The sequence below is a fragment of the Sebastes umbrosus genome, chromosome 4, assembly GCF_015220745.1.
Source record: "Sebastes umbrosus isolate fSebUmb1 chromosome 4, fSebUmb1.pri, whole genome shotgun sequence".
Classification (NCBI taxonomy): domain Eukaryota; kingdom Metazoa; phylum Chordata; class Actinopteri; order Perciformes; family Sebastidae; genus Sebastes; species Sebastes umbrosus.
In genome coordinates, this window is record NC_051272.1 from 34523740 (window position 1) to 34536681 (window position 12942).

A 12942-nucleotide genomic window follows, 5' to 3' on the forward strand; every position below is an offset into this window, starting at 1 on the left:
CACACAAACACACACTCAGTTCCAACAAACCTGCCATGTACCATGTGTACGTCATGGAAAGTGTGTGTGTGCAACCCTGTCTCCTACAAAATGACGAGTGTGTGCATGTGTGTGAGAGGAGAGTCAGCACAGAGAGATGTGACCAGGTGAGGTGGAATCATGGGAACGGTTGCTGTGGTAACCAGGATTTCACCGGCTGATACTGCAGGTGTGATGATGTCACTAGTGTCAATAAAAGCGATAGAACAAGTTGACGTAATAACGGAGCAGCACATCTGGAGTAGACATACGGCAAACAGATCGCACGTTGCACTTCATTTTCTCCAACTCATTGAGAAAATACACAATGTACGTGTGCATTATTGTGCACACATATGCACACACCAGCAATGACCCCAGTATCACCACGGTAGGTAAACACTACTGTATTATTCCTCTGTAACCATGGCAACATGGAGCTGAACCAGCACTATCACAACCGTGAAGTCCTGTTTGTGTGTGTTTGACTGGTCCTACTACTTAGCCAACACAAGAAAGGATTATTATTATATTATTATCAAAGTAGAACTGAGAGTTGATCAACAGAGTATCAATCAGCAACAATTTTGATGATCGATTATTTGCAACAATTCATTATGATATACACAGTAGATTTTAGGTAGTATTTCACTTCAAATGATCAAAGTTTTAGTTTTACTTTAGTTTTAAGTAAAGGATTTTGCATCTGGACGAGACTGACAACTATTTTTTGTCATGAGAATTTAAGACAAAATTGAAGGCACTTTAATTTAATTTATTGGCAAATATTATTAGCTGATATTCAGTACAAATGACTAGGGCTGTAAGAAAATAGCAATACACTTGAGTGATGTTTTGTGATACTGTATTTATTCTCAAAAACACTGCATAGATTTTAATTAATAGATTAAATACAAAGATTCGTGGCAGACGGTGGTTCATTTTGTATTGTGTTTAAACCCCTTGATCGCTAGATAGCAGTGTTGTAATTTGACTCTTCCATTCCAACGTAAGGTCAACTGAGACAGGAAGTAGTTGATTTTATGCATGTGGTGGTTTGTTCTTTATACTATTTGGTAAATTTGATTAAAAAAACTGCAATATATTGCCTTGCGTACAGTATCGCAATATATTGAATGGAAACCCCTGTATCATATCGCCAGGTTCTTGCCAACAGACAGCCCTACAAATGACATGATAGGGGGTCTTTAGACACAGAGATGTTTTGAGGCTAAATGCCGACATCAGCATGCTAACATGACGTTGACCATGTTCCCCAGCTTAGTTTAGCATTTTAGCATGCTAACTTATTTCCTAATTAGCAGTAAATACAAAGTACAGCTGAGGCTGATGGGAATGTCATTAGTTTTGCAGGTATTTGGTCATAATAAATCATACAATCGCACAGATCACGATTGCGATTAGATTAATAATGCAGCCCTAAGAAATGCACATTGATTTTCCACCTCAACAAATTTGATAACACATGTGATTTTCCACCATGGGTCCTGGCGACGGAGATGGGTCCCAGTGCCTGAAATGGGCACGAGCCTGGAGTTCTGCAGTTCTTGAGGTTATACTGAAAAGTGCATTTTTCTATGGAGATTTCACAGAAGCACCCAGTTGAACATTTGGTACCATGTGTACTTTCAAACTGCTGTGAGCAGACAAACTTTGGAGAATGCAGACCTACTTAACATCCTCCCTGCTGAGGAGAGGGTACCACCTGCTGCCTGTCTGTCTCACTCTGCTGTCAGAGGAGATGGGAGATGTTTGAAGACGAATCCACTGTCTTTTTTAGTGAAAACATCCACACACACACACACACACACACACACACACACACATACACACACTAGATGCATCCAATACACTTTGAGTGCATCACTTTCATCATCACAGTTTCTGCCTTTGTGTTACACAATCTCCCCCTCTGTGGCAGGAACACACATGCTTGACACGCACACACATCTCCAGCATGTCTCATCAAATAGCAGGAGGCAGCGGGTCCATGTGTGAATGCCAAGTTTAGCAAATCAGAACACATCCTGCCACACTGAGTAGGTGATCGGCAGCCGCCGCCTCTGCACCTCAGTGGGTGGAAACACCTTTCCACGCTGCAACTAATACACGTTAGTAGAGATGACAGCCGTGCAGAGGAGCCACATGTATAAGTCCTCCACAGAACTGCTCTCTTTTCACAAATAACCACAGAGCTGCAGCGCTCCACAGTGCCACTATTTTTGGTTGCATATGCGATAACACGAGGCAGCATTACCGCTAATTTCTTCTCTGCTCCGACGATCGCCAAACAGCTGATCTGCTTGTAGCACATCTCTCTCTCTCTCTCTCTGTCACTTGACCACTCACTCGCTACGCACACGTTACATCACGCTGCTCTTATACCAACGTAATATGTAAACACGTGGATACCTGACGGTACCGTAGGTAGACTGTTAAACTCATTATCGACGCGTCCAGGTGACCTATCCTATTTCCCCCCGGATAATGGTACATTGTGAACAACAAATCAAGTGTTGATATCGGCAGGACGAGAGCTTAACGGGGGGTGCCATTGAATTAATGTTATGATGCGTTCAGGCTTTAAGATGAGTATTGGGCTATAGTAAATTCTAACGTTATCATGATGTGTTCCAATGTAATCTTGTAAAATGTTGTTTTTGGTAAGAAACTTGAATAAATCCAGTTGTTTGAAGGAGATGTTTTCACAGCAATATCAAATGGATAATAGAGAGAATTATGAGCTGTTGAACTTCCTAACAAAAACCAGTACGCAAACGGTTAATAAAGGAGTGGATGATGAAGTGCATGGGATTTATTATTTCACTTTTGTTTTTTGATGGTATTGAATTGGTATCGAGAATCCTGGTATTGGTATCGACTATTACATTTCTGCTATTGTTGCGATTGACATCCCTCCTGCAGGCCTATAGTAACTGACAAAACGCTTAAAATGTATTATTGCGGTGCCAAAAGGCGCGGTGAAAGATTTGGGTGCACCTAAATGAAAAAGTTAGGCGCACCAGTGCAACCAATCTGGAGCCCTGAGCTGTTTAGGAGATACGCTTGGGCAGTATCTGTTTTTTCATACCTTCGTAACTACCTGACATTCCACTGGGGTATACGGTATATGACAGTATACGATGATATATGACAGTATATGACGGCCCCATCTCCGGCAGAGGTGGTGAGCTAAACTCAGAGGAGCAGCTTGTCACTAAATGATCTGGTACACATTAAGAGCCAACCCACCTGCCTGAGCCGAAGTTGTCGTTAACTCTGGGTCTAACAACCTTCACTTTGATCAGCAGGTAGCAAGCAGGCCACACTGCTACATTCACAGCTATAACGATAACGTCATACTCACTCGCCCCGGCTCGCTCTCGTCTCGTCACCCCAGAAAACACAAGAACTTTCTAGTAAACGAACACAACATGCAGCGTGAGCCCTCACCCCCCCTCTTCTCCTTCATGTGGCCTCAGCTCGGCAGTAAATTGGGCACGGCCTGTCAGACACTATGTTAGTGGCTCCGTTAGTAGGCTACCGTTATAACCACGGTGCCGACACATCAGTGGGCTGAATGGAGATGATATAATGCCGGTGATGGTGGCAGACTGGCAGTTGAATAAAATCATGTGGTAAACTGCTTTTGTAGTTTGAAGAAGACTAAACCCAGAAACACTCAGTCGCCATCTTTCCCGTGACCATTCAACTCTGGTCGTTGCAGCTGTGACAAATTATGAGTGAATTCTTGCCTACAGACAAATAAGAGGGCAGCAACCACCACAGCTGGTTGTGATAGGCTGAGACAACTGTCAATCAAGCAAACACATCAAAACATACCTGTTTAAGCCTTACTATCTTAATATATTAGTTCTCCCAGAGCTTATTGGCCATGATTGGAACTACAACTTGAAAAATACAAGCTCTGGCTTCCCTGCTACTAGTCGTGGGGCTGATGCTCAGTAGGCCAACACGATCAAAGGATAGAATACTGCATGTGTGATACAGTTGTAATAGTTGTGATAAATGTTAAAGGTGCTAAATTTTAAATTAGGGTCATATCTATTGCCTCCACATGGCTCTCCACATGGCAACGGGTGAGCCGGCGGTTCGCAGCTAACGGTGCTAACAGTGCTAACAATGTAGACAACGGCAACAAAGCTAACAGTGACGACGTTCACATGCACACAAAAAACATTGTTTTGCTCCTTATTCCGAAAAAGACAATATTCCTACTAAGCTGTTTACAAGGCTAATGAACATGAGTATTCCACTAATATCCCTGTTTATATGCAGCCGTGCACACTCCAATTAACATAACACACACACTAACACACCCTCACACACACACTAACACACATCAGACCCTCCAGGCTCAGTTTAGTGAGACACATCCTCTCCTCAGGAATGTGATACTGCACAACGCAACAACCAGCTCCACAAAGACCATCTCCACCATCTCCACCATCTCCACAAGCAGCAGCCTGCACTAAATCATGTGAGATTGTGTGTGTGTTTAAAAGCATCATAATATCAATCCATCCCGACACAACACACAACACACACACGCGCAGTGATATCAGCTGTCTTAATGTGTTGACAGGCCAGGCCTGCCGAGAATAGCTCTGGCGCTGCTGACCCAGTGTGTGTGTGTGTGTGTGTGTGTGTGTGTGTGTGTGTGTGTGTGTGTGTGTGTGTGGCCGTAAACCAGAGAGCACTCACATAAGTGGCACTTTAATGCCTCTCTTACTAATTAGCAAACAGTAACGTTAGCTTGCTAGCATTACACTTCACCATATCAGCCAAGTGGCTCTTCCAGCAAATTCGGCTTATGACAAACCAAAAGTAGCTTTAACACAATAATGTACATTTGTAGAATTGGTTTATTAGCTAGCTAGTTCAATGACAGCAGACTGATAGCTGAAAGTTGACATTTGACTAGCTGAAGCGCTGCTCATGAATAACTGGGTGTGTAACTGGGTGTATAACTGGGTGAATAACTGGGTGAATAACTGGGTGTATAACAGGGTGTATAACTGGGTGTATAACTGGGTGTATAACTGGGTGTATAACTGGGTGAATAACTGGGTGAATAACTGGGTGTATAACTGGGTGTATAACTGGGTATATAACTGGGTGAATAACTGGGTGAATAACTGGGTGTATAACTGGGTGTATAACTGGGTGTGTAACTGGGTGTGCAGCTGGGTGTATAACTGGGTGTGTAACTGGGTGTATAACTGGGTGTGCAGCTGGGTGTGTAACTGGGTGTATAACTGGGTGTGCAGCTGGGTGTGTAACTGGGTGTATAACTGGGTGTGCAGCTGGGTGTGTAACTGGGTGTATAACTGGGTGTATAACTGGGTGTATAACTGGGTGTGCAGCTGGGTGTATAACTGGGTGAATAACTGGGTGTATAACTGGGTGAATAACTGGGTGTGCAGCTGGGTGTGTAACTGGGTGTGCAGCTGGGTGTATAACTGGGTGTGTAACTGGGTGTATAACTGGGTGAATAACTGGGTGTATAACTGGGTGAATAACTGGGTGTATAACTGGGTGTGCGGCTGGGTGTGTAACTGGGTGTATAACTGGGTGAATAACTGGGTGTATAACTGGGTGTGTAACTGGGTGTATAACTGGGTGAATAACTGGGTGTATAACTGGGTGAATAACTGGGTGTATAACTGGGTGTGTAACTGGGTGTATAACTGGGTGAATAACTGGGTGTATAACTGGGTGTGTAACTGGGTGTATAACTGGGTGTGCAGCTGGGTGTATAACTGGGTGAATAACTGGGTGTATAACTGGGTGAATAACTGGGTGTGCAGCTGGGTGTGTAACTGGGTGTGCAGCTGGGTGTATAACTGGGTGTGTAACTGGGTGTATAACTGGGTGAATAACTGGGTGTATAACTGGGTGAATAACTGGGTGTATAACTGGGTGTATAACTGGGTGTGCGGCTGGGTGTGTAACTGGGTGTATAACTGGGTGAATAACTGGGTGTATAACTGGGTGTGTAACTGGGTGTATAACTGGGTGAATAACTGGGTGTATAACTGGGTGTGCGGCTGGGTGTGTAACTGGGTGTATAACTGGGTGAATAACTGGGTGTATAACTGGGTGTATAACTGGGTGTGTAACTGGGTGTATAACTGGGTTGTGCGGCTGGGTGTGTAACTGGGTGTATAACTGGGTGAATAACTGGGTGTATAACTGGGTGTGTAACTGGGTGTATAACTGGGTGTGCAGCTGGGTGTGTAACTGGGTGTATAACTGGGTGTGCAGCTGGGTGTGTAACTGGGTGTATAACTGGGTGTGCAGCTGGGTGTGTAACTGGGTGTATAACTGGGTGTATAACTGGGTGTATAACTGGGTGTATAACTGGGTGTGCAGCTGGGTGTATAACTGGGTGAATAACTGGGTGTATAACTGGGTGAATAACTGGGTGTGCAGCTGGGTGTGTAACTGGGTGTGCAGCTGGGTGTATAACTGGGTGTGTAACTGGGTGTATAACTGGGTGAATAACTGGGTGTATAACTGGGTGAATAACTGGGTGTATAACTGGGTGTGCGGCTGGGTGTGTAACTGGGTGTATAACTGGGTGAATAACTGGGTGTATAACTGGGTGTGTAACTGGGTGTATAACTGGGTGAATAACTGGGTGTATAACTGGGTGAATAACTGGGTGTATAACTGGGTGTGTAACTGGGTGTATAACTGGGTGAATAACTGGGTGTATAACTGGGTGTGTAACTGGGTGTATAACTGGGTGTGCAGCTGGGTGTATAACTGGGTGAATAACTGGGTGTATAACTGGGTGAATAACTGGGTGTGCAGCTGGGTGTGTAACTGGGTGTGCAGCTGGGTGTATAACTGGGTGTGTAACTGGGTGTATAACTGGGTGAATAACTGGGTGTATAACTGGGTGAATAACTGGGTGTATAACTGGGTGTATAACTGGGTGTGCGGCTGGGTGTGTAACTGGGTGTATAACTGGGTGAATAACTGGGTGTATAACTGGGTGTGTAACTGGGTGTATAACTGGGTGAATAACTGGGTGTATAACTGGGTGTGCGGCTGGGTGTGTAACTGGGTGTATAACTGGGTGAATAACTGGGTGTATAACTGGGTGTATAACTGGGTGTGTAACTGGGTGTATAACTGGGTGTGCGGCTGGGTGTGTAACTGGGTGTATAACTGGGTGAATAACTGGGTGTATAACTGGGTGTGTAACTGGGTGTATAACTGGGTGAATAACTGGGTGTATAACTGGGTGTGCGGCTGGGTGTGTAACTGGGTGTATAACTGGGTGAATAACTGGGTGTATAACTGGGTGTGTAACTGGGTGTATAACTGGGTGTGTAACTGGGTGTATAACTGGGTGAATAACTGGGTGTGTAACTGGGTGTATAACTGGGTGTATAACTGGGTGTGTAACTGGGTGTATAACTGGGTGAATAACTGGGTGTATAACTGGGTGAATAACTGGGTGTGCAGCTGGGTGTGTAACTGGGTGTGCAGCTGGGTGTATAACTGGGTGTGTAACTGGGTGTATAACTGGGTGAATAACTGGGTGTATAACTGGGTGAATAACTGGGTGTATAACTGGGTGTGCGGCTGGGTGTGTAACTGGGTGTATAACTGGGTGAATAACTGGGTGTATAACTGGGTGTGTAACTGGGTGTATAACTGGGTGAATAACTGGGTGTATAACTGGGTGAATAACTGGGTGTATAACTGGGTGTGTAACTGGGTGTATAACTGGGTGAATAACTGGGTGTATAACTGGGTGTGTAACTGGGTGTATAACTGGGTGTGCAGCTGGGTGTATAACTGGGTGAATAACTGGGTGTATAACTGGGTGAATAACTGGGTGTGCAGCTGGGTGTGTAACTGGGTGTGCAGCTGGGTGTATAACTGGGTGTGTAACTGGGTGTATAACTGGGTGAATAACTGGGTGTATAACTGGGTGAATAACTGGGTGTATAACTGGGTGTATAACTGGGTGTGCGGCTGGGTGTGTAACTGGGTGTATAACTGGGTGAATAACTGGGTGTATAACTGGGTGTGTAACTGGGTGTATAACTGGGTGAATAACTGGGTGTATAACTGGGTGTGCGGCTGGGTGTGTAACTGGGTGTATAACTGGGTGAATAACTGGGTGTATAACTGGGTGAATAACTGGGTGTATAACTGGGTGAATAACTGGGTGTATAACTGGGTGAATAACTGGGTGTATAACTGTGTGAATAACTGGGTGTATAACTGGGTGAATAACTGGGTGAATAACTGGGTGAATAACTGGGTGTATAACTGGGTGAATAACTGGGTGTATAACTGGGTGTATAACTGGGTGTATAACTGGGTGTGTAACTGGGTGAATAACTGGGTGAATAACTGGGTGTATAACTGGGTGAATAACTGGGTGAATAACTGGGTGTGTGTTGCATTGAAGGAGAGGAGCTGTGAGCTGGTTGGACGTGTTGAGTCTTGCTGCTCTACTGTGTCTCTACACAGCTAATAAGAGACACCGAAGGACAGGGGGAAAAAAGCAGACACGCTGTGAGAGAATGTGGTGAGCCCTCAGGGCTAGCATACTTACAGGGACAGACATGTTGCTGGTGCTGTCACTCTCCTTGTCTCCTCGGCTCCTGGTTGTAAAACACACGGTGGTGGGTTCGTTCACGGCTCCCCAAGAGTCAGTCCTCCAGCGTCCATACCGTGGTGCTCTCTGTGAGACGGGCAGACATCCAGCTGGAGAGGCTGGTCCGGGTTTGCAGCAGCAGCGGCGGTGGTGGTGGTGGTGGTGGTGGTGGTGCGGCCGTCTGAATGTCCAGCAGAGCCGGGCTGTCTCTGTCTCTGTCTCTCCTCCGACCCCCCGCCTCTCCTCCTCTCCTTCCTTCCGCCGCTCCGGATTCCTTCACTGAGCCCTTTTATAGAAACGCTTCAATAAAAGCTAGTAAACGACGAAGGAGATGATACCGGGAGGTCAAAGCGACGTCCACCGTTTCCGTTGACAGGTCGGTACCGTTAATGAACGGTGGGAGAGGAGAGAACCGCCTCTTCTGCCGCTGGGTGCTGCTGGAAGGACGGACTTCCACAGGGATGATGATCCGGTCCAGCCTTAAAGAGACCGCCTCACTACGAGAGACTGCTGCTCATTCCTCCAGTTCACAAGGCTCTGTAAAACACACACAACCCCCCCACAACCCTCCCGGGCAGTATGTGGAACAAGCCTTTAAAGGACCAGACCACCACTGGTTTAACATGACCATTTTTACTACATTGACATCAGCTTGGAGACAACTGTTTTGTAAATTTAAAATGGTTTGCACATTATACACTAGTACACTGTTAGTGGGAGGCAGCTGAACTGAAATATTTGAAAGAATTTCATTTCCTCACCTGATGGGTCCTGATGATGACAATCAGTGAGTTACCTGTCAGTCTGTAGAACTTCCTGTTTACTCCTCTTGGTTTATTTGTATAAAGTCAGTGTGAACAGGAACCAGACCAGAACTAAAATGCAAAAATGTATCTTTTTTTTTTTCACTCGGTCTGGACTAAATGAACCCAACCACAGGTGTGAAAATAACCCTAATTTACACTTTTAGCACAAAAACAAAAGGTGAACAAATGGGATTCTGCTGACATGTAATAATAACGAGTTCTGTGGTCCCTATGATTTGAATTTGAAAATAAAAATGGAATCAACAGTATTATACATGTTGTATACTTGTACACACTACATTTCTGAGAAAAAAAAACATTTTATTTTTTTTATATTATTACATTGAAAAAAAAGACCCGCATTACATGATCGGTACAAATTGTATTACAATGTCAGTCAGGACATTTTATTACACTTTCAGGCATTATTACATAGAGATGGTCTTAACTAGACCCAAATCCAGTTCCATTGCACTGCAACATTGTGCACATATAAGAGATTCAGTGAGGACGTCACGTGTGTATAAATAATTACAGAACCAGCTTCATGTTGAAATGATCAACCCTCGGGCTATATGTAAATAAAATAAAACATGAGAGGAGAGGCTGGGGCTAAAAACATCAGTGCTCCTTTTCCTTTTAGTGAATTCCTATAATGTGGTCCACCTCTAACATATTGCATCTGATTGATTGCTTCTATCGTCATTAGAGATTATCTCAAACTGCACTGGTTGTCTGAGAGAATGATGATGAAAATGCTGTTTCAGACTCCACTATCCTGGACAAGAATATAATTACGGCAGTACACTCCCATAGACACCTTCCACCTTGATAAGATGCATGTGAACATGTGCGAGGATAATCTCCTGTCAGCCCTATACACCGTATAAATCACACTATCTGTGTGTGTGTGTGTGTGTGTGTGTGTGTGTGTGTGTGTGTGTGTGTGTGTGTGTGTGTGTGTGTGTGAGGAAAGGGTTAGTAGTGAATCACAAGCTGTTTTTAGGCAACTGTCAGGGGCACTTCGGTCTTTAAACTACAACAGAGCAGCTTTATTCAACATACACAGTATTTGACCATCCTCTTCAGCCACCAGAGAAACCTGCTGTAGAAGTACTGCTGGTAAATACTAGAAAATAATTGGTAAATCGGGACAGTCCCGAATTACGAGCAGTTGTCCTGAATCCCAAATCCTGTCCTATTTGTCCGAAAAATTAGACTTATAGCTGAAATAGACGAGATTGGAGCAAATATGATTAAAAAAAGTTATTTTTATAAACCGGTCGCTGTATAGGGACAGTAGTGCATGAAACAGGTAACCTGAAAAAAAACATGTGTCTCTGTGTCCTCCGGTGCTCCTAACGGCATCTGCAAGATTTCACAGACCGGAAGAAAACAAGCAGTCAGAGCTGATCTGAGATCTGCTGTCCAGCTGCTGTCTATGAGAGCCGGCTGTCAATCACTCACGAACTTCGACCAAACGGTCAAACTAGGCAGCGCTGATCAAATATGAATCAATATTATGTTACGTTAATGCCTATTTCTCTCCTCACATGTTCTTAGAATCATCTTGTAGTGCACGGTTTAGCTGTAAAATGAGAAAGTTTGTGACGCGGCAGCCATGTTGAGATCAGGTTAAGATGGCTTGAAGGAACACAAAGTACCGGTCACATGACCGGAGCACAGCCAATAGGAACGCTCTCTCAATGAAATGACCTGTGATTGGTCAAAGTCTCCCGTCACAGGCTAGATTTTCTAAAGCCTGAAAACAGAGCCATGAGGAGGTGCAGAAGTCTAGTTTTCTCTCAGAACACTTGAATTACAATATGCTGAAAGGTTATTATGGAATTTTTTGCCCAATGATGCCAAAAATATATTGCCTACTGAAGCTTTAAATACTGATCGTTGTGAAACATTATTTTCCCACAGATCGGCACGGTTATGTCTGTAGCCTACATGAATTATGGCTGTTATAGTTTCTTTCGCCGTGTACAGTAGTGCAATTGATAAACAATGACGCATAGCGGCGACCCATAGCTAAAACGCTGTTGAATTAAAACATTTACAGAGGGAAGTTTTAAACACTTGGTTAACTTTCGTGTTGAAGCTAACTGAGGCTAAACAAAACAAAACAAAAAACTACTTCATTAAATTTAGGCAACAAAACTACTTGGTTGTGTTTAGTAAAACATCATGGTTTGACTTAAAACGACTACGTTTGTTACGTTATTTAAACTACGGATGTAACTTAATGATCATTTTAGGGTTCTATAGTTGATCCGTGCGGTCAGCAGTAAAATTACAACAGAGGTGATGAAGAAGGATGATCGATGCAGAGGCTCTTCATTACTCACTTTACAGAACAAACAGTTTGACACCTCAGCAAACAAAAATAAATCGACCAGCATCTTAAAATGATCTGTTTGTGTTTATTGAATATCTAATATTTACATGAATAAACAGAGAGCTGCATCAAGACTCCAGTCAAACTGACGAGATATCAAAATCTCCCTCTTTCACATCAATCCTCCTGTCACCACTCATCCTGTGAATGTCCTCGTGTTTGTTCACAACCGGGACAAAACAAACAGCCCCTGAGGGACAGACAGGCAGTCGGTGTGGTCCTCCTCTGATATGATGGATAAGACACAGTTTTGATCGATTACACTTCTATTGTGGTATTAATCAGCATCACAGTCCTCTGTAGTGTTCCCAGAAAGTTTTTCACCTGATTGCACAAATATACATGTCATCGTAATTTCAGTGGTCAGCGAGGTGTTTCAGTGTCCCCATGATGGTTTCAAAAGTCTGAGAATGTTCAAATGTATAGGCATTACATCAACTATTTCCAACCCCAAAAACATCATTAATGGCCTAAAAAACAATATTGGTTGAGAAACAATGAAAAATCTTCTCAACAATGGCATGAATCTAACCAAAGCTTGAACACAAAAGACCACATTAAACCTCACAACATCTATTCTTCATCATCCTATTAAAGCCCCCCGAGTGTAGAATTTCAATGCAATTTCAATTTCTCTAATTATTCCGATGGGATACGTTTTCATTTTTTCTCAGAAAAATGAGATGTCCCAGTGCAGGGTAGTGTGCCATGATGTTGTCAGCAGTATCTTTTTGGATAGTACAACTGGGGAAGTCAGACATTTTCAAAATGCACACATGGGGGCTTTAAACAGCAGCACTACATCATGTCCTCACTACATACTCCGTCATGAGTATTACCAAAACTTTGATGGACATGAAATGCTCCTGATATGATCGATACTACAAAAAAATAGGACGCCGCTGAAAGAGTTTTTTTTCATTGAAAAAAAACACCAGATATGAGTACCAGGGAGCACTGAGGTAACAAACATCTAATCAGGGAGCCTCGAATAATGGCGGGGTAAAGTTACAAGTTGAACTTGTGTAGAACTCATTGGATAAATT

At 43.6% G+C, this 12942-nt stretch overlaps 1 protein-coding gene across 3 annotated transcripts in view; it reads right to left on the minus strand.

Annotated features, from left to right (window-relative positions):
* The window catches only part of bcar1 (BCAR1 scaffold protein, Cas family member), a 96774-nt gene extending 87552 nt beyond the window's left edge, over positions 1-9222 (minus strand). The window contains exon 1 of one of the 3 annotated variants that reach the window (XM_037766818.1): positions 8645-9222. In XM_037766818.1, the coding sequence (XP_037622746.1) occupies positions 8645-8656 (12 nt within the window). In that variant the 5' untranslated portion in view covers positions 8657-9222. The remainder of the gene's footprint in view (positions 1-8644) is intronic. The other 2 variants (XM_037766820.1, XM_037766819.1) reach the window with 2 other exon arrangements.
* Between the last annotated feature and the right edge of the window lie 3720 nt (positions 9223-12942).